The sequence below is a fragment of the Dendropsophus ebraccatus genome, chromosome 13 (assembly GCF_027789765.1).
Source record: "Dendropsophus ebraccatus isolate aDenEbr1 chromosome 13, aDenEbr1.pat, whole genome shotgun sequence".
NCBI classification, from domain to species: Eukaryota; Metazoa; Chordata; class Amphibia; order Anura; family Hylidae; genus Dendropsophus; species Dendropsophus ebraccatus.
In genome coordinates, this window is record NC_091466.1 from 21,057,836 (window position 1) to 21,079,054 (window position 21,219).

At 41.8% G+C, this 21,219-nt stretch overlaps 1 protein-coding gene across 1 annotated transcript in view; it reads left to right on the plus strand.

Moving 5' to 3' along the window:
* The first annotated feature begins 2,248 nt into the window (after positions 1-2,248).
* LOC138770477 (scavenger receptor cysteine-rich type 1 protein M130-like) overlaps positions 2,249-21,219 on the plus strand; it is a 222,460-nt gene continuing 203,489 nt past the window's right edge. Inside the window, exons 1-3 of the mRNA XM_069949583.1 lie at positions 2,249-2,339; positions 7,326-7,643; positions 13,735-14,043. Coding sequence (XP_069805684.1) covers positions 2,249-2,339; positions 7,326-7,643; positions 13,735-14,043 — 718 coding nt within the window. The remainder of the gene's footprint in view (positions 2,340-7,325; positions 7,644-13,734; positions 14,044-21,219) is intronic.

Consider the following 21,219-nt stretch of genomic DNA (forward strand, 5'->3'; position numbering starts at 1 on the left):
TCTGCATGCCGGGAGCTTCCTGTCACGCGCCGGCTCTTTTGAAAAGAGCCGGCGCGTGACAGTGAAGAGAGACATGAATAAATTAAAAACGCGGACAGAAAATTCCTTAATTCTATTTACAAATATTAATAAAAAAGTAATTTAAATAGAATTAAGGAATAAAAAAAAAAAAAAATCTTCCGTGATTGGTTCTCTTTAAGTATGTAGCCCATGTGCTTTGCCAATTCAGTTCTGATTCTTCTATTCGTTATTTGATATGTATTTTTTAATTAAGTATCAATAAAAAGTAATTTTATTAATATCATTTGGGTTATCAGCTATATGTTTTTATAGTACACAACGCCAGAATTATACATGCAAGGTATATGTTGCTTAGGTGGTTAACAAGATGAATGTAACCCATTCAGTGCAGACTGTCTGATTTGGATATGCAGACATGGTGAACATGAAAACCAGCCTAAGCAATCCCAATAAAGAGTAAGTTTCACAACTGTACTGCATAGATATTTCCAGTGGGTTTATATCACTCTTTACCCCTTAGCGACCCATGACGTACCTGGTACTTTATGGTGCCACGGGGGGGGATCAGAGAGGGGTCCCGCCGGGACCCTGCTATGAATGGTGCCGCTCCTGGCTGTGATCTATAGCCGGGGAGCGCCTCTATTAGCCGGCGCGGGTCCCGTTGCTGTGCCGGCTAATTAAGCACCTCAATGCAGCTGTCAAACATGACAGCTGCACTGAAGTGCTTCATACTTTATAGCCCTGGTGTCTAGTGGGACGGATCTTCCCCCCGTGATGCGATTGCAGGGGTAGATCCATTCTTCTGGCCGTGCCAGGCCTCAGCGTCGCAATGACGCTGATCCCGGCTCGGCAATACATTGCACTGGCCTGCAGCAGGCCAATGCAATGTATCACCGATCTGATTGATCTTTGCTGTGTATATACACAGCATTGATCTCTATGAGAGATCCGTGCTGTGTATATACAAGTCCCCCAGGGGGACTTCTAGTTTATGTAAAAAAAAAAAAAGTAAAAAATGTTTTTATTAATAAAAAATCCCCTCCCCTAATAAAAGTCCAAATCACCCACCTTTTCCCATTTTATAAATATAAATAAATAAACAAATAAATAAACATGTTTGGTTTCACCGCGCCCGTAATCGCCCAAACTATTAAATTATCACATTCCTGATCTTGCACGGTAAACGGCGTCAGCACAAAAAAATTCCAAAGTTCAAAATTGCACATTTTTGGTCGCATCAAATCCAGAAAAAAATGTAATAAAAGTTATCAAAAAGTCGCATTTGCGCAAACAAGGTACCGATTGAAAGTAAAGATCATGGCGCAAAAAATGACACCTCACACAGCCCCATAGACCAAAGGATAAAAGCGCTATAAGCCTGGGAATGGAGCGATTTTAAGGAACATATACTTGTTAACAATGGTTTGAATTTTTTTTAAAAGCCATCAGATATAAATATACAAGTTACTGTACATATCGTTGTACTCGTAACAACTTGAGGAACATGCATAACAAGTCAGTTTTACCCCAGGGCGAACGGCGTAAATGCAAAACTTTCCGAAATCCAAACAAATTCCGTTTTTTTTTTTTTCCAATTTCACAGCGCAAATGATTTTTTTCCGTTTTTGCAGCATATTTTATGGGAAAATAATGCCTGTCATTGCAAAGTACAATTGGTTTTGCAAAAAAAAAAGGGCTCATGTGGGTCTCTTGGTGAAAAAATGCAAGCGCTATGGACTTTTAAATGTAAAGTGGAAAAAAGCAAAAGTGCAAAAACGAAAATTGGCTTTGACCTTAAGGGGTTAATGTAGAGAAGAGCTGCAGGTTTATGGGATATAAGATTTTGAGGATTTATTACTCACTTTTCTAATTTTGATAGAAAACTTTTGTCAGTTCTGTTCATGCCAGGCAGGCTTCCCATAGATAAATCTTAAGTTAAACTGTGGTTATGTAGAAGCTGATATGTAGAGTAAATAGGGGAAGTCAAAATGCAACAGAAACGTGACTATACAGATCTTTCTGTGACCACTAGTGATAAGCATTCCCCACATCTACTACATAGAGTAACACTTCTGGTAGAGACCTACAGTCCTCACCCATCACACTGAGCTGTATACAGTATAACATAGAACCAGGGAGGAATGTTCTGTTGTGTCTGGTGCCGTCCATCATCATCATCATTGTAGATCTCTTATTATACAGCAGTGACAGGATTACACAGGAGGACATGGACCTGGAGAGATTTCTGATATTTGCTGGTTTACAACTTTTTCTTCTGAAATCGGATTCTTATGTAACAGCAGAGACTGAGGATGAAGGTAAGACCCCTCTTATTGTATCTGGATTAGTAATGTGCACTGTACATCTATTACCCGGAGTCCTGACATTTGTCTTCATTGTGAAACAATAACCTGTGCCGGTCCCCTTATTGTATGGATACACAGGATGTCACGATGGAATTATGTTTTATCTGTAGATAATTCTATGGACTGTGTCTGTGTTTTCTGAGATTCATTCTTCTACATTTCAGATGTAATAATATATTTTACGCTTTGCATAAATCAGTATTCTCTTTTCAGTATCTTTAGTAGAGATGAAGAAACTTACAATAAATCCAGGTTTGCGTAAACCCGAACACTCAGCATTTGACTCCTGCTGAAGAAGATTAAAGTGACTCTGTACCCACAATCTGACCCCCCCAAACCACTTGTACCTTCAGATAGCTGCTTTTAATCCAAGATCTGTGCTGCGGTCCGTTCAGCAGGCGATGTAGCTATTGTCCTAAAAAACAACTTTTAAACTTGCAGCCCTGTGCCCAACAGGCGTGGCCTAGAGTGACTATGCATTAGGCTGGAACAACCTCTCTGTCTCTCCTCCCCGCCCTCCTCATCATTAGGAAGGCTCCAGGCAGATTACCTACTATTCGTCAGCCCGACACATGGGCTGGATTGTTAAGACACCTGTGCAATGTTCAGACAGGATAAAATGTTCCAGTGGCATTCCTAATGATGAAGAGGGTGGGGAGGAGGGACGGAGGGGTGGTGCAAAGTTAGGGCACAGATACGCCCGTAGGGCATGAGGCTGCAAGTTTAAAAGTAATTTTTTAGGACAATTACTGCATCACCTGCCAAACAGACCCCAGCACAGATCTTGGATTAAAAGCAGCTATTTGAAGGTACAAGTGGTTTGGTTTGGGGGGGGGGGGGGGGGGTCAGATTGTGGGTACAGAGTCGCTTTAATCACTAGAGCTGCATCCATCTTCTCCAGACAGCGGGAGTCAAACATTGAGTGTTAAGGTTCACACAATCCCAAACTTAATATAGTATAAGTTTGCTCATCTCTAATCATCAGTTTGTCATATATATTATATATACAGTAATATAACATTCCTGCTATAATAAAGTACAGTGGTGCCTTGGATTACGAGTATAATTTGTTCTGGGACTGTGCTTGTAATCCAAATCACTCTTAAACCAAAGCACATTTTCCCATAAGAAATCATTGAAATTTAGAAAATTGGTTCCCCACCCCACTCTGAAATAGCTGTAGTAAGACACCAGCTGACATCCCTTAAAGCCGTTTGGGCAGCAGTATCTTTCATGTCACTTTTCTCCTAAAAAACAGCAACTCCTCTATATTTTGCCATCCTTGTGCAGGTGTACAGACAGGACAATTTCTCAGTGCCTCTAGAAATATAGATATATATATATAACATGCATATATGATCGTGACTATACTGTAATGTGTATTGTCCATCTGTTTGAGAAATAAAGAGGAATTACTATGAGAGTGTCATGGATCTTTCTATCCTTTTAAATTCTAAATTAATATTCATATCTAATATGTATTTCCTATAAGGCTATGTTCACACAACGTATTTTTTCGTATTTATATGGCCATTGTTGCAATTTGCACCAACAGCCGTATAAATACGAAAAAATATGTTGGCCGGGTGTCTATGGGATCCCGGCCGGAGCGTATACACATAGTTAAATGGATAAGTTATGATTTAAAGCTGTTGACACATGCTGCCTTTTTACTATTCTGATAATTTTTTATTGAAGTTTATGGAAAAGCAATTAGGTAATAAATCTGCTGTTAGTGTGGCATTGACAAGCATTGGTACTTTGGTATACTGAGAATACCAAAGTATTATAGAGAAAAGAAATAAATAAACATATATACATGGTATTGTTGTAATTGTAATGACCTAATGTTAGCACTGGGACACTGGCAATATAGGCAGACAAAACAAGAACAGTGAGCCCTAAGTTGAGCCCGTCCACTGTCCCTTCCTACTTGCCACAAGATAGCCCCAGGCAACTGCGGGCAACCAAGGTACCGGTCCCTGCACTGAAATAGGTGGATAACATGTAACAGGACAGATAAACACAATGCAATCAAAGTCCGGGTTGGCAACAGCGGGCAGCGAAGTACAAAGCGACAGGCAAGAGGAAGGTCCAGACACAGGCACAAGGTTCAGGGCAGGCAGCAAACAAGGATAGTCAAAGCAGAGAAAGCTGAGGGTCAGACACAGAATGAGAATCAATACAAAGTTGAGCAATAGTTGTAGAACTACAATAACCAGCAAGGATTGCTAGAGCTGAATACTATTTATGAAGGATCAGGGACCTGATCCTCAACACAGATAACTTGCACAGCAGCAGGGTTAACCCTAAAGCTGCCAGGCAATAGCAAGCAAGATGAATGGGGCTGAACAAACCTAATCGACACCTGTGTTCAGATATTGGTGAAAACCTAGCCTGCCCTTAAAGTGGACTAGGGATTCATCCCCACAGACACATTTCTGGGAAATATAAATTTCTGCAAATTTGGAATAAAAAAAAAAAAAATGGCCGAGTTCTGAATAAACGGTCAAAGTTTGGGTGACCCCAACTTTGACCGTTTATTCAGAACTCGGCCATTTTTTTTTTTTTTATTCCAAATTTGCAGAAATTTATATTTTCCAGAAATGTGTCTGTGGGGATGAATCCCTAGTCCACTTTAAGGGCAGGCTAGGTTTTCACCAATATCTCCCAAACAAATGGGCGAGGTATGGCATGAAGCTTTACAAGCATTGTGAAAATGTATCCGGATATACATACATTTTCCAGGTAAACAAGGGGAAAGACACACGCATTTAGCTCCTAGAGTGTCCATCTGTTTTTAAACAAGCGTAAAAATAGTATGGGATTTTGTTCACCCCATACTAAACCACGGATATCTGCTGTATGTGGACAATTTCTATAACAGAATTTATCTGCTGAATTGTGCATGTGGCACAATTTACAAAAATCAGCAAGAAGTTATTTAAGTTATTTAACAAACAGCCATTGCCCAGAGGGGAAAGTAGGGCTGTTTGCTCAGACAACTTGATGTTGGTCAAATAAAAGGACAGGACAGGTCTTGCAGCCCTCAGTGCCTTCCAGAAAACCTGGTTTTAGTACAAAAAATTGTCAGTGTACCTAACCCAAATGGCTGTATACAATTTTTTTACCAGGAGGAAGTTATAAAGGTGCTCATTTTTGGAGGCCAGGAAGTAGAGGCCAGCAGTTCCTGGGTCATTCAAAACTTTTGGCATATCTCTATTTAAAAGTTTTTCCAAACTACAGTGACACTTTAATTGCAAACCAGAGTGGTGCTGTCTCTGGAAGAAAGTGGCCATGTTTTTTGACGCTGGATAACATCAGTAACTATAGCAACAGCTATGCGTCTGGTAGTAGTAGTAGTGCCATCTCAGCAGGAGTTGCCCATCTGACCAGGAGACATGTTGTTTAGGAAGATACAGCCATTGTGGACCAGTTGGCTTATTCTCACTCATATCAGAAGGAGACAGATTCTGATACTGTGATGTTGAATCAGATGTTAGTGGATCCTTTCTCCTCCTCCTCCTGTACAGTTACTTCTCACAGTGAATGAAGCAATCTTGCCCTTTTGTTTCATAATCTCTGACTTTGCTGCCCTCTTCTAGTGGGGCCCCATTTTTATTCTGAGAAGACAGCACTCAGGTGCTAAGGACAATGATAATGATGATGGTGAGTTGTGTGAGGACAGACAGCTTTTGGAGCGTGTTCCAGAGGTGGTAAAGATGGAAGTAGTGACAAATAGCTGTGTTAGTGAGAATTGTGGTAGATGAAAAAAATATTAAAATAATAGACTCCTTGTTCACTAAGTACTGAAAGAATCCTGAGAGAATTCTGTATAGAAGTGTACTTACATGGAATGGGTTTTTTGAAGGTTGTTGCTATTCAAAAAGTTTAAAAGGTGCAAAAAGATCAAATTAAACATTAGCTTTTAGTGACCAATGAGGCTCAGGCTGTGTGGCTGTGTGCAGAGAATTACAATGTGGTCACACAGTTGGGTCAGACTCTTTCCACTCTGTGCTTTTTCAGTGTCCAGCAGGGGAATACAATAAATTGGGGTTCACAACTGTATGGCTATGACAGATTATACTTAGTGGCAACTGTAATATGGGGACTCAGAACATATACTATACAGTTATTTTTTTTTTAATTTAAACATTGTTCTGTTATTGGGCCCTCTGATAAGCATGTGGTCTTATTAGGAAAATTATAAAAATTATAAAATTAAAAACGGCCTGCACATTCGGCCCACACTGCTGCTGGATTGTGCGACTGGTCCCTTGCCCCATCGTCCCTGGTGCAGGAAGTGCGCCAACGGCATCCCTGGCCACTCGGTGTGGCAGCCGTTCCTTCTGATGTAGCCGCGGCCAAGGCCTCACCAACCCTGGCCCAGTGGTAAGAGGTGTTAGCCATTTGTAATTAGCTGACTGAGTGCCAGCTGTCTGATATGATCTGGGATGGGACTACTGGTCTCATAAGTATCCTCCACTTGTATCCATTCCTGGTCTGCGAAAGAGCCTAAGACCCTGAGTTCCCTCTTGACCTAGCATTTGTTCCTGCATTTATTCCCGGGCATTTTGACTTTCTGGCTTTGACTTCTGACTTCACTACTGGACATGTTTTTGTACTGCTTTGCTAGTGTGTATTTGACCTGGACTTCTGACCCTGAACCATTGTGTTGTCAGACTTGTCTTGTTCGTCCAGTTGTCCAGTTGTCCTCTGCCGCCAAGGGCAGTTGAGGCAAATAGGCAGGGACAGTGGGGTGGGTGCCAGCGTCAGGGCTGCACGTGTATTGTTTCGTTCAGTCCCCTACTCGAACATACTGTATATGGTAGCAAGAATATAATATAAAGAAAAAACATTGTTTTACATTGAATATTGTATTGTTTGAGATATATTTATTTATTTTTACACATAATATATATCTTTTTCTTTATGCAGAAAATAATAAGTTGAGACTTGTGAATGCTGCCAGTCCATGTGCTGGAAGAGTGGAGATTTATCATGATGGAGAATGGTGGGCTATCTGTAGTGATGACTCCTGGGATAAAGCAGATGCAGATGTGGTCTGTAAGCAGCTGGGATGTGGTTCTGCTGTCAATGCTACAACTGGAGCCTTTTTGGGGAGGGGAACTGGGTACATCTTGCTGGATAATGTACAATGTGAAGGAAATGAAAAAAACATACTGAGCTGTCAAGCAAACAAGATTGGGGATCGTAACTGTGATTCCAATGAAAATGCAGGTGTAATATGTTCAGGTAAGAATCTAACACGGTCTTGCTAAATTACTATATATACCTTCCTAATGAAGCAGTTATCTTATTATTTTTTTCCTTTTTTTCTCCTTGCTTTCTAAAAGCCATGTTGGGACATGCTGCATTTTTCACACTTTTGATGTTACTATAGTGTATTATTAAAAAAAAAAAAAAAAAAAAAAAAAACAAACACCCTTGATTAAACAACTTAAAAGAGGGGGGAAAAAAAAATAATGTTAATAAACGTCCCTGGTGGTCTAAGGCAGTTAAGGGGTAAAAGTTTATTGAAGTGACAGGTCCACTTTAACACTCTTTATGACAGAACCTTATATCCACACATACACAGCTGAAAATTAAGTTTATATAAGACTAGTGATGAGCGAGTACTAAAATGCTCGGGTGCTCGTTACTCGAGTAAAGAACCACATTGAAGTCAATGGGAAACTTGAGCATTTTTGCAGGGGACCAAAGCTCTGCACAGGGAAGGTTGTGTGCAAACCTGTCAACCTCTGAAAATGATAGAAACACCACGGAAATGGACAGGAAACAGCAGGGGCAGCATGCATGGATGCCTCTGGGGCTGGCTAATGGCACCATTATGACAAATCATGGGCAACAGCCGGGTGGTGGCCCTTAATACAATTTTGCTGACCCAGACCAAGATGGGCAAGGCACATGTTGGGAAAGCACCCAACTAGGTGCAACTGAGAGGACTTTTGGTGTAGTCTATGGAGTATAGGTGTAGCTGCACTACAGGTCCCAGCAAGCCAAGGTACAGCAGCAGCAAAAATGATTACTAAGAGGACTTTGGGAAATTTCTTTGGGGTCTATGTGGACCACGTGCTGTCCCCTTTCTGGCACCAGTCGCTCTGCACAGTGTGCAGCAAAGATGGCGGTAGCTGCTTTACAAGTCCCAGTCAACAGCCAAGAGGAGGCCAAAAAAATGTAGTTGTAGCCCTTAGAAGGACTGTTGGGTCATTTGTGGATGATTCCTGCCTAATGGTGCGTTTACACAGGCAGATTTATCTGACAGATTTTTTAAGCCAAAGCCAGGAACAGACCATAAACAGGGAATGGGTCATAAAGGAAAGACTGAGATTTCTCCTTTTTTCAAATCCATTCCTGGTTTTCGCTTCCAAAATCTGTCAGATAAATCTGCCTGTGTAAACGCACCATAACAGACACTAATTTCCACCATAACACTCTCCCTGACAGACAGCAGCTCTCTCCCTGAGCTCATCCAGCCTACGTGTGAAGCGAGCATCGCGGGATCTGGATCTTATATGCCCAAGTCATCTGATCTGGCCCGCCAATCGCTGCTATTGACATGTAGGGTTCCCACGTGATGCTACGAGCTAACAAAGACTCTCCTGCATAATGATTGGCTGAGAAAAAGACGCCAAACATGCAGGAAGAGGAAGATGCCTTTGTCTAGAGTATCGCGAGATGCTCGTCCGAGTAACGAGTACCTTAGTACTCGAACAAGTACCAAGCTCGGACGATATAAGACTAAAAAAAACTCTCTTAAAAACTCTATAAATATAAAACAGTTTTTCCTACTTACATTTACCTATTTCTGTATAGACACATACTTTACATTCATCACATGAGAAAGAAGATTGCACTTCCTTGACATTGCCTTCAAAGTGTGGAATAGAGATGGCCATGACCTAGGAGAACTGCCCACATTATCCGTAGTGGGTGTCAGATGAAATATATAACTGACATCCCGCTACAATAACTGCAACAGCAACATTTAAAGGAAACCAAACACCGGAAAAATGCCCATGAAGCTACAGATATAGGGGGAGATTTATCAAACATTTATCAAACATGGTGTAAAGTGAAACTGGCTCAGTTGCCCCTAGCAACCAATCAGATTCCACCTTTCAAAAGAGTCTGTGAGGAATTAAAGGTGGAATCTAATCACTTTACACCATGTTTGATAAATATCCCCATAGTGTATTAAGGCCCCCAGCACTGATACCAAACATGTAGCTGATGCCTGCCTGATTTCAACATAACTCCCCAAAATTTACTTTATAAATGTCCCACATGCCTCTGTGATGAGCAGCAGCGGACCTCTCTGGGCGTGGTTCTCATTGCAGTGCATTAGGGCTCATGCAGACTGAGCAAAAGACAAGGAATTTCTGCTTGAAGATTTCTGCTTGAAATTCCTCTTCTATTCTGCTTCGAGGAGAATAGGAGCTGAATTTGTGCTGAATTCGAGTGGAATTCAAGCGGAATGCAAGCAGAATTCAAGCCGAATTTTAAGCAGAATTCAATCCCCATTGACTTCTATAGGATTCCTCTAGCAGAATCCGCCCATGCCACATGTCACTTCTTTGGGCAGAAAGCAGATCTGTGGCAGAAAATTCTGCTCGGAAATTCTGCAGTGTGAACAACAGAGTGGAAATCCCATTGCTCTGTTCATTCTTTGGGTGGGTTCATACTGAGGAATAATGTCCGTGGAATTCCGCAGTATGTCCACGCGCACCTTTCCGCTGGCTCCATAGACACCATTCTATGGGCCGGCGTATTCCGCTATCCCCCGAAAGAAGTGAATGTTTGCATATTCTTTTTGTTCAGTGCCAGGCAGAATGTAATGGGAAGGCTCAGTGAATACTTTTGGAGTAAAATTAAGATGTTTTTTTGTGGACAGATGTACCCATATTTAGGGGATCATTTCAGTGGTTGTAAATTGCAATGATCACCTGAATATGGGTACATCTTTTCACAAAAAACAGCTTAATTTTACTCCAAAAGTATTTACTGAGCCTTCCCATTACATTCTGCCTGGCACTGAACAAAAACTTGTATGACATGTATTCCTTTGTTCATGTGTTTAGATTGTTACCTGCACTGCTTTCTCCTTAGGGAATTCTGGGCAGAGACTTTATACAGTACTGGGGGGAGGTCTGCACATGGGGAGGGGGCTTCTAAAGTGCTGGGGAAAGTGTTACATGGGGGAGGGGGATAGGGAACAGGTCACAGTATAATGCTGACATTCTTATTGCCGGCTTTTCACTGCTGCTCCTATCCCTGTCAGAGGCTTCTGAGGGGACAGTAACAAGGTGATACATTACTATTATCTAGCTATTTCTTTGCTGTTACAAAACTTGTTACTGCCCACTCTGAAGTGTCTGACACAACTGCAACACTCAAAAGCCAACAATAAGGTTGTCAGTCAGTATTACACCCTAAACTATATTTAATTGCAAAAACATTGATTGGTTTTAATTAAGCTATTGAACAACGAAAATAGCTTTTTTAGGACGAAACTTTGTTTTATTAATTAAATATATTAACTATTGCAGGGATCAGTATTATTGCCGGCAATTACTATTGCTGATAATACCGATCACTGTAATACTGCTTCTCTGCTTCCCCAGGGAGCAGAAACTTTATTAAAACAGCTCAACAATTGTTCAGCTGTTTTATCAAACTCGAATAGTGCAGTATGCTCGTCCGAGTAACGAGTACCATTGAGTACCCTAATACTTTAACGAGTACCAAGCTCGGAAGAACATGCTCGCTCATCACTAATCACGATCAAGAGTATCTTGTGAAGAATAGCGGATACGCTTAGACAACGTCCTTAGGGATAGATGGTCACATGGGCTCTTGTTCGTTTATCCTGACACTACACTCATGCCAAGAGTTCCACTGGTCAACCATATTCTGCTATGAAGGAATTGAAGGCGAAGTTCAGACACCAAAGCGACAGACAAGACATCCTCATGCAATTTTTAAATATCATCTCTAGAGATGAGCAATTTAGTAAAATATTCGAACACAACAACACAACTTATTTTATACTTCATTGCCAAACAGTTATTGACCTGGCTTGCTGGCCTCTCTATTATTGTGTATTCCGTTTGTCTTGTCTGTGTCTTGTGTCTTGTCAGGATGGGACTGGCCTATTAAGTAGTAGTTTTCCCCAAAAGGCAGGGACACATTAGTGGGAGCAGTATCAAAGCTTCACCTAGTCTGTGAATTCCGTGTGCCCATGACCAGTTATTCACTAAGAGGCTGAGGTTCTTCCTCCACACTGGCCGTACGACTGCCTGACTGATATTCTCACTGGAAAAACACAGTCTCGCAGCCATGTCAGAATATATTATATTGCCCATGTATGGGGTGCAAAGATTTTCACCAAGTTGGACCTAAGTGGGGCCTACAACTTGATCCGGATTTGACAAGGGGTGACGACTGGAGGACAGCATTTAGGTTCGCCTACAACAGAACCATCTATACGCCATATTGGAGAAGTGAGTTTTTGAGAAGACATCTCTGCCGTTACTTCATCATATCAGACAAGTGTGCGTGTGTGTGTGGGGGGGCATTAAAATTGGGGCCCATTACAGAGATCGGGGGTATGGAGGTTGGACCCCCTGCGGTCTCTTACTTGTCCCCTATCCTGTCAATAGTTTTGCCTGGACAATATTTTTAAGGACCAGGGTCCATTTTTCAAATCTGATCTATTTCACTTTATGTGTAGTGATGAGCGAATAGTGAGATGTACGAATATCGAATATTTGAATAAATATCCCGCGAATATTTGAATATTCAATCGAATATTCAATCCCATTAAAGTCTATGGGAACAAGTATTCGATTAATTAACTATTAGACCATTTGGGGGGTAAAACCGTGAGCTGGGGGATTTGAACGCTTATCGAATATTTATCGAATATTTGTGGGATATTCGTACGAATATCGAATATTCGAATATCTCACTTCAAATATCTATTCGATCAAACAGTATTCGCTCATCACTATTTATGTGGTTTCAGCTCTGCGATGTTTCTATGGTGTCCCACCACGGGTGTTTTGTATGCCACACCTGTCACAAAAGCCATTTTTCTCCAAGGTGATGAAGGTAGTCCGTTATTTCACCACTGATACCAGTGTGGTTTGTATGTAAGCTTTTATCTATTGCACAGTTCCAGTGAGCGAGAGGTTACTTTTCCTTATGTATTGTGTATTTTATTGACCAATAGAGATATGCTTCTTTTATACCCTATCACTTCTCTTCTTTTCTTTATACACACCTCTCCACCAATCCCAGGGAAGCACACTAGAAATTCCCTGTAGGAGGAGTTTTGCACTGGTGGGAGGAGGTGGAAGTAGCTTAGTCTTACTCAAATTCTCGTGGGAGGAGGACACACAGAGTGGACATCCCTGCTGTAGTTGAGCCAGGGCCTGGCTTTGCCAGGACCCCTATCCCGGACAATTCAGCATAGTCTAGTGTGTTAGTGAGTTCAGTTCCCACGTGTATGAAGCAACTAGAGACTCTCAGTTTCTTTATCTCTATCAACTATTTCTAATATGCAGTGCTAAACACTATAAGGAGGACAAGTCAGGAATTAAATCAAGCCCACACCAAGAACCACTCTACAAAGTGCAGGGCAGTATCCTAAGCTACCAGAGGGACTGGCCTGGATAGGACAAAGCAACCAGATGGTCTACGTGTCCTATCTCGCAGTGCAGGTGAAACCGGGAAGGCTCGGACACTTAGCTTCACCCAGGTAACCAAGGCTGGGGCTTGTGTCGCCCTGTTAGGACGGGTAACTCAATACTGTAGGGAAGAAGCTGGCCACACAACAGTCTAAACATGGGCACAAGTAACTCCTCACTCTCAAGTATCTCTCAAGTATTCTTCTTTTTCTCAAGTTCTGGCAGAGCACAGTAATACCTTGGGTTGGGACTCCCTTAACAAACTCCTCCACACTGCTTCACTCTACTCTAAACTATCTAAGCACCACTACAACTGCCTCTATTGTCTACACACATTGCCCTTAGATACTGAACAAAAGCTTTATACTGTACTACACTTTACAAGGACAAGTTCAGCAGCTACTAAAACAGGGTTGTGGGGCAATAAAATTACACTATCTACAGCCTAAAAAAATAAAGTTTTTTTTTTTTTTTTTTTTTTTTTTAATGAAAATAAAAACACAGACACATGCAGAAAAGCTATGTTGTCAGGGGGTGACAAAACACAGGGTTTTTTTTACACCAGAAATGTAATGGCAAAGTAATGTTGCTGTTTGTTACAACTGTTGCAGTGAATTGTGGCTCATGTTCCTTAGGTCACCGAGAATACAGGCTGGTGGATGGGCCTAACACTTGCTCAGGATATTTAAAAGCGCTCCATGGTAATACATGGGGATCTCTCTGTGAGTTTGATCAAGAGCTAATAGCAGCCAATGTACTCTGCAAAGAACTTTATTGTGGAGAACCAATACCATCATCACTGACCTATACAAGAAGACCTGGACCAATATGGACAGAGCAAATTCATTGCACTGGTAATGAGTCCAGACTATATGACTGTATAAGAGTTCCTGGGGTTGAAAGAAACTGCACCAAACTAAGTCCTCCCTCTATCCAGTGTGAAGGTATGTGATACTTCTTTTGTTTCAGATTTTAAGCCCTAGGTGCTGCAGGAGCTAGCAATTCTAGAGATATTCAAGATAGTTTGGTAATTATTGTGTGTGTTTTTTGTGAAAAACACCAAAAGGAAATCATGAAAACTTGAAAAATTATCATCCCCTCTCTATTTTAAACTTATGCTATTCAGCGTGTGGTAAAAATAACATATTAAATGTATTTTCTGGGTCACTGTGGTTATGGTGATGGCAAATTTGTATCTTTTTTTTTTTTTAACTGTTACTACTTTGGCATAATAGAAGGTATCTTTCAGGTGGATTGACAAAACACAGCAATTCAGTTTTTTTTTTTTTAACAGTGTGAACAATGCGGTATAAATAATGATATAGTTTCATACCTTGGGTCACTACGGACATGGAAATATCAAACATGTATATTTTTTGTGCATTATGCTGACAGCCTCTGACCCAGCTGTGTCGAGGCTTATCCATGGAAACCCTAGGCCATGGAGACAATTGAAAGCCAGGACCTCTCTGCAGGACTTCACATCATATGAGTATAGTTGTTCACCCCACTGGAACCCATAACATTCCGCTGTCATGACTTAACAGCGGCATATAACGGGTTAAACTACCTGGAGTGGCCCAAACACTTATTCTGACCTTGCTGTAGAAAGCTGACAGGATCAGAATATGGCCAATTAGTGTTGGGGTCTCACATCTCAATTAGTTAGAGAATGTTGTACAGGGGGCCTGTCCATTTGGCCAGTTCCTGATGCTGTGCCCATGGATTTTATGTTTGTTATCCACATTTGCTGTGTTCCTGGCTGTCTAGCCATTACTAGCTAAACCACTTGGGGTGTGTCTACCACTGATGAGGAACCAAGGCCTGTCAATGCTAAGGTGGATCTTCAAGTCGTCCCAGCTCTGCAAACCGCATTGAGTTTTTGTCACTAGACAATGGTTGGAGAAGTGCTTCTAGCCTTATGTCACACTGCAACTTCCCCTTTACTACAATAAAGGCTAGAGGTGGGCTCCTCCCAGTAAATTGGCTGGGGCCTGTACTCCTGGAACATGCTGCTCAGTTTTCTGTTACAGACTCTCTTCTATACCATGAGTATGGGTATCTTCAAAGTGTACACAACTGAATCCTAAGCTGTTAGAACCCCCTACATCAGAGTGCCATGTTAATTGTGCTCTCTAGGTAGTCCACCTTGTAACCTTGTTATCAGAGTCAAAACCTCCCAAGTCAAATGCTGCAGAGGTACCCCACTAACTAGCTCCTGATATGCCACCTGCAGCTTCTGGTATCATATTAAAAATGGCTACATCTTTAGGTTTTTCTTTCAGAACCATCACTGTAGCCAGCTTATGTCGGAGGCCATCTTCCCAGGTCAACTTCAAATAGTGGCAGCCAGCAGGGGGCATTATTACTCTATGGGGGCACAGCATGGGGCCCTACTACTATATGGATTGCACAGCGGGGGCATTAATATTATTATTATATGGGGGCACAGCATGGGGCCCTATTACTATATGGATTGAACAGTGGGGGCATTATGATGGGGGCAACCCACATGAAAACTCATATAAAGCAGAATTACTACTGTTAGAGAGCCCATGGGTGAAAAGAAAGTTAAGAAATTGGCTGGAAAAGTGCAAAGCTTAAAGGGTAACTATAATTTAAGTAGCCAAAAAATGAAATTTCTCAAATAAAAAGCCCACGTGTTACCCTTTAAAAAGAGCCCTAAACTATGTTGATAGTGTGTGCGCTTGCTGAGATATCCTCAGTTATTTGGCTCAAAAGAATAAATGAAATTTTCTCCTGGCTGACTGAAAGTGGGCGTCGCCTCTCCCCGGCTGGGTCCCTCCATTCACTGACCAGCACCTTAGAAGGAGGTGGGGAAGCAGGTCTTGTGTCTGTCTGTGTCAGGGCTGTTATCTGATGCTGCTGTTAGAGACCGTAAAAAACAGCTACTCTGTATGGATTTTTAGGAAGGGGCGTGTCCAGCAGGATTGCAGAAATAACACAGGAGCAGACAGAGAGCTGACAGGACATTCAACTTCATGGTTTAAAAAAACTGTTAATTTTAGCTTATTAACCCCTTAGCGACCCATGACGTATCTGATACGTCATGGTGCTGCTCGGGGTGTTCAGAGCGGGGTCCCGCCGGGACCCCGCTCTGAACGGCGCTGATCCCGGCTGACACGTGCAGCCGGGCAGTGCCTCTATTAGCCGCCGCGGGTCCCGTTGCCGCGCCGGCTAATTAAGCCTCTAAGTGCAGCTGTCAAACCTGACAGCTGCACTTAGAGTCTTAGGTAAACACATCCCTGGTGTCTAGTGGGACGGATCTCCCCCCCGCGATGCGATCGCGGGGGGGAGATCCGTTCTTCTGCCCGTGCCGGGCCTCAGCGTCGGAATGACGCTGATCCCGGCTCGGCAGTAGATTGCTATGGCCTGCAGCAGGCCATAGTAATCTATGACCGATCTAATCGATCTTTGCTGTGTATATACACAGCATTGATCTCTATGAGAGATCAGTGCTGTCTATATACAAGTTCCCAAGGGGGGCTTCTAGTTACAGTAAAAAAAAAAAAGTAAAAAAGTGTTTTTATTAATAAAAAATCCCCTCCCCTAATAAAAGTCCAAATCACCCCCCTTTTCCCATTTTATAAATATAAATAAATAAATAAACATATTTAGTATCGCCGCGCGCGTAATCGCCCGAACTATTAATTAATCACATTCCTGATCTCGCACGGTAAACGGCGTCAGCGCAAAAAAATTCCAAAGTGCAAAATTGCGCATTTTTGGTCGCAAAAAATCCAGAAAAAATTTAATAAAAAACGATCAAAAAGTCGTATATGCGCAATCAAGGTACCGATAGAAAGAACACATCATGGCGCAAAAACTGACGCCTCACACAGCCCCATAGACCAAAGGATAAAAGCGCTATAAGCCTGGGAATGGAGCGATTTTAAGGAACGTATTTTTGTTAACAACGGTTTGAATTTTTTACAGGCCATCAGATACAATATAAGTTATACATGTTATATATCATAGTAATCGTAACGACTTGAGGAACATGCATTACAAGTCAGTTTTACCATAGGACGGACGGCGTAAATGCAAAACTCCCCGAAATCAAAACAAATTCGTTTTTTTTTCAATTTGACAGCGCAAATGATTTTTTTCCGGTTTCGCAGCATATGTTATGGAAAAATAATGCATGTCATTGCAAAGTACAATTGGTTTTGCAAAAAATAAGCGCTCATGTAGGTCTCTAGGTGAAAAAATGCAAGCGCTATGGACTTTTAAACTTAAAATGGAATAAGCAAAAGCGCAAAAACGAAAATAGGCTTTGACCTTAAGGGGTTAATGTATATTGCAAAAATTCTTATCATGGCTTAAGCTAACTAAAACTTAATGGTCAAAATGTTTATTATTTACGCTTTAAGATGTTTGACTGGCGAGTTATGAAGTGTGACTGCAAAAAATCTTCATGGTGGTCTGGGCCAGATGGAGAGGTAAAGGAAAATAAAGGCCTCAGATTTGCATTTTGCATAAAATTATTTGGTAAGGGTGTCCTGAGGTAAAAAAGGTTGGGAAACACTTTTCTATGCCATAATACACAAACTGATTCACCCTAGCAATCCCCAACACAAGCAGCCCCCGTCATGTGCCTAGGCCCAGTATGAGCATGTGCGTGGCAGTAGCTGTAGCATCAGTAAGTTAGAGTTTGTAACTCTTCTCCAGAGGTTATGTTTAGAGATGAGCGAACTTTTCAAAAGTTCGGTCCGACCGGACTTTTGGATTTTTTCGGAAAGTTCATTCCGACCGAATTTCTGATTTCTTCGAATTTCAAAGTTTAAAGCATCTTTATGATACGGAGGTAGTGTATTTGGTTGAATTTAGGGCTATACATGTCAGTAACATCATTATCTTTTCGATTTCTCAAAGTCAATGGCAGGAAACTCACCATTACAGGGTCTATGCAGGAAACTCACCATTACAGGGTCTATGCAGGAAACTCACCATTACAGGGTCTATGCAGGAAACTCACCATTACAGGGTCTATGCAGGAAACTCACCATTACAGGGTCTATGCAGGAAAAAAGTCACAAATGCAGTGAAGGAGCAGCAGTAGTCATTGGAGGCCAGTGGAGGTCCAGCAATAGTCATTTGAAGCCAGTACAGGAGCATCAGTAGTCAACATGGAGGCCAGGCAGGAGCAGCAGTAGCCAACATGGAGGTCAGGCAGGAGCAGCAGTAGTCAACATTGAGGCCAGGCAGGAACAACAGTAGCCAACATGGAGACCAGACAGGAGCAGCAGTAGTCAACATTAAGGGCAGGCAGGATCAGCAGTAGCCAACATGGAGGCTAGGCAGGAGCAACAGTAGTCAACATGGAGGGCAGGCAGGATCAGCAGTAGCCAACATGGAGCACAGGCAGGAGCAACAGTAGTCAACGTGGAGGGCAGGCAGGATCAGCAGTAGCCAACATGGAAGCCAGACAGGAGCAACAGTAGTCAACATGCACTTTTTTTTTAAGATACAATGCTATACACCTGAACCAGGTATTTTAGTCTCTCAGGATAAGACGGATGTGATATACACACTTTCAATCAGAAGGGTCCAAGTATAGAAATTGGGTACAGTATATGTATATATATATATATATAAGTAGTAGGCTCTCTAGCGTAACTCCCTTTAAATTATCCAAGTTAATATGTATAGTCTTAGATATATATCGTTTCTGGTTATATCATAAATGATTGATTATAATAAGTCAGAATTGTGTATAGAGACAAATAATTTTTATATTCATAAGATGAAACAAATAAAAAATAAAATTAACCAGTGAAGAATACAAGCAAAATTAAAAAACACACCTGTATCAAGATTCATAAGGCTCTACAGGCATATATATATCAGTATATATATTCATAGTATGATAATCACAGGAGTATATATATTCAAATTCTTAGTGTAAAACATATAAAAAAAACATAGCAAAGCTTGAAGGATGTTTCACAAAAAAAAGGGGTATCTTTGTGTAGTATATTTTATAAATGACTATTTTTTATAAACGATTATAGCAGTACGATCTTGTCCATATGCGACTCTGCAGGGCCCTTGCAGGTCGCAGTGGTTTGTAGTCACTGTGCTTATGGTAAATATAGAACTGTTCCTCTGTTAGTTGATTCGAGATATATTATATCACTTATTAGTAGTTATGCTCGTATATGCAGAGGTAATACAGTTAAAATAGAACATATTACTGAGGAAAGAACGGAGCATCGTTCTGAAACGCGTCTAATAAGAGTTGCAACGTTATATATAGCAGAAAGACGCATTGTGCACAATATATCACCAGTCCGCACTTCAGTTCTGAGCACCCAGCCACATTGGGAGAGGCAATCAGACATGAAACATACCTCCTGAAGCTCCACAAATGTGAGAGACAAGATCTTTGCGGAATACTCTGTGGAGAACCTCCCGAATGAAGGATCTCTGAGCAGGAGAAGTTCCATATCCATCTACATGCTCCTCACTAACTGCGGCCGCAGATACTGCAAACACAGAGACTTCGGACTGGTGAGAGGTGTACTTTCACCGCTTTTATTCTATTCTATTCTATTTTAACTGTATTACCTCTGCATATACGAGCATAACTACTAATAAGTGATATAATATATCTCGAATCAACTAACAGAGGAACAGTTCTATATTTACCATAAGCACAGTGACTACAAAGTCGCATATGGACAAGATCGTACTGCTATAATCGTTTATGAAAAATAGTCATTTTTGAAATACTAGAAAATGTACCCGGCGCTGCCCGGGTAAAAAGTGTCAATGTGTATAGGGGGCCCTGTATACCTGTAGTATAGAGTTGGTGGAGGTGCTGTATACCTGTAGTATAGAGTTGGTGGAGGTCTTGTATACCTGAAGTATATAGTTTGGGGGTCCTGTATACCTGTAGTGTATAGTTTGAGGGTCCTGTATACCTGTAGTGTATAGTTGGTGGAATTCCTGTATACCTTTAGTGTATAGCTTTGGGGTCCTGAATACCTGTAGTGTATAGTTTGGGGTTCTGTATACCTGTAGTATAGAGTTGGTGGAGGTGCTGTGGCAGTGTTATCCAGTCACAGTATGGCGGTATTGGTCAGGTCTGGTATGGCGGTGTTATCCAGTCACAGAATGGTGGTATTGGTCAGGTCTGGTATTGCAGTGTTATCCAGTCACAGTATGGCGGTATTGGTCAGGTGTGGTATGGCGGTGTTATCCAGTCACAGTATGGTGGTATTGGTCAGGTCTGGTATAGCAGTGTTATCCAGTCACAGTATGGTGGTATTGGTCAGGTCTGGTGTGGCGGTGTTATCCAGTCACAGTATGGCAGTATTGGTCAGGTCTGGTATGGCGGTGTTATCCAGTCACAGAATGGTGGTATTGGTCAGGTCTGGTATTGCAGTGTTATCCAGTCACAGTATGGCGGTATTGGTCAGGTGTGGTATGGCGGTGTTATCCAGTCACAGTATGGTGGTATTGGTCAGGTCTGATATAACAGTGTTATCCAGCCACAGTGTGGTGGTATTGGTCAGGTCTGGTATGGCAGTGTTATCCAGTCACAGTATGGTGGTATTGGTCAGGTGTGTTATGACAGTGTTATCAAGTCACAGTATAGCGGTATTGGTCAGGTCTGGTGTGGCCGTGTTATCCAGTCACAGTATGGCGGTATTGGTCAGGTCTGGTATGGCGGTGTTGTCCAGTCACAGTATGGCGGTATTGGTCAGGTCTGGTGTGGCAGTGTTATCCAGTCATAGTATGGCGGTATTGGTCAGGTATGGTATGGCGGTGTTATCCAGTCACAGTATGGTGGTATTGGTCAGGTCTGGTATTGCAGTGTTATCCAGTCAAAGTATGGCGGCATTGGTCAGGTGTGGTATGGCGGTGTTATCCAGTCACAGTATGGTGGTATTGGTCAGGTCTGGTATGGAGTTGTTATCCAGTCACAGTATGGAGATATTGGTCAGGTCTGGTGTGGTGGTGTTATCCAGTTACTGTATGGCAGTATTGGTCAGGTCTGGTATGGCGGTGTTATCAAGTCACAGTATGGCGGTATTGGTCAGGTCTGGTATAGCAGTGTTATCCAGTCACGGTATGGCCGTATTGGTCAGGTG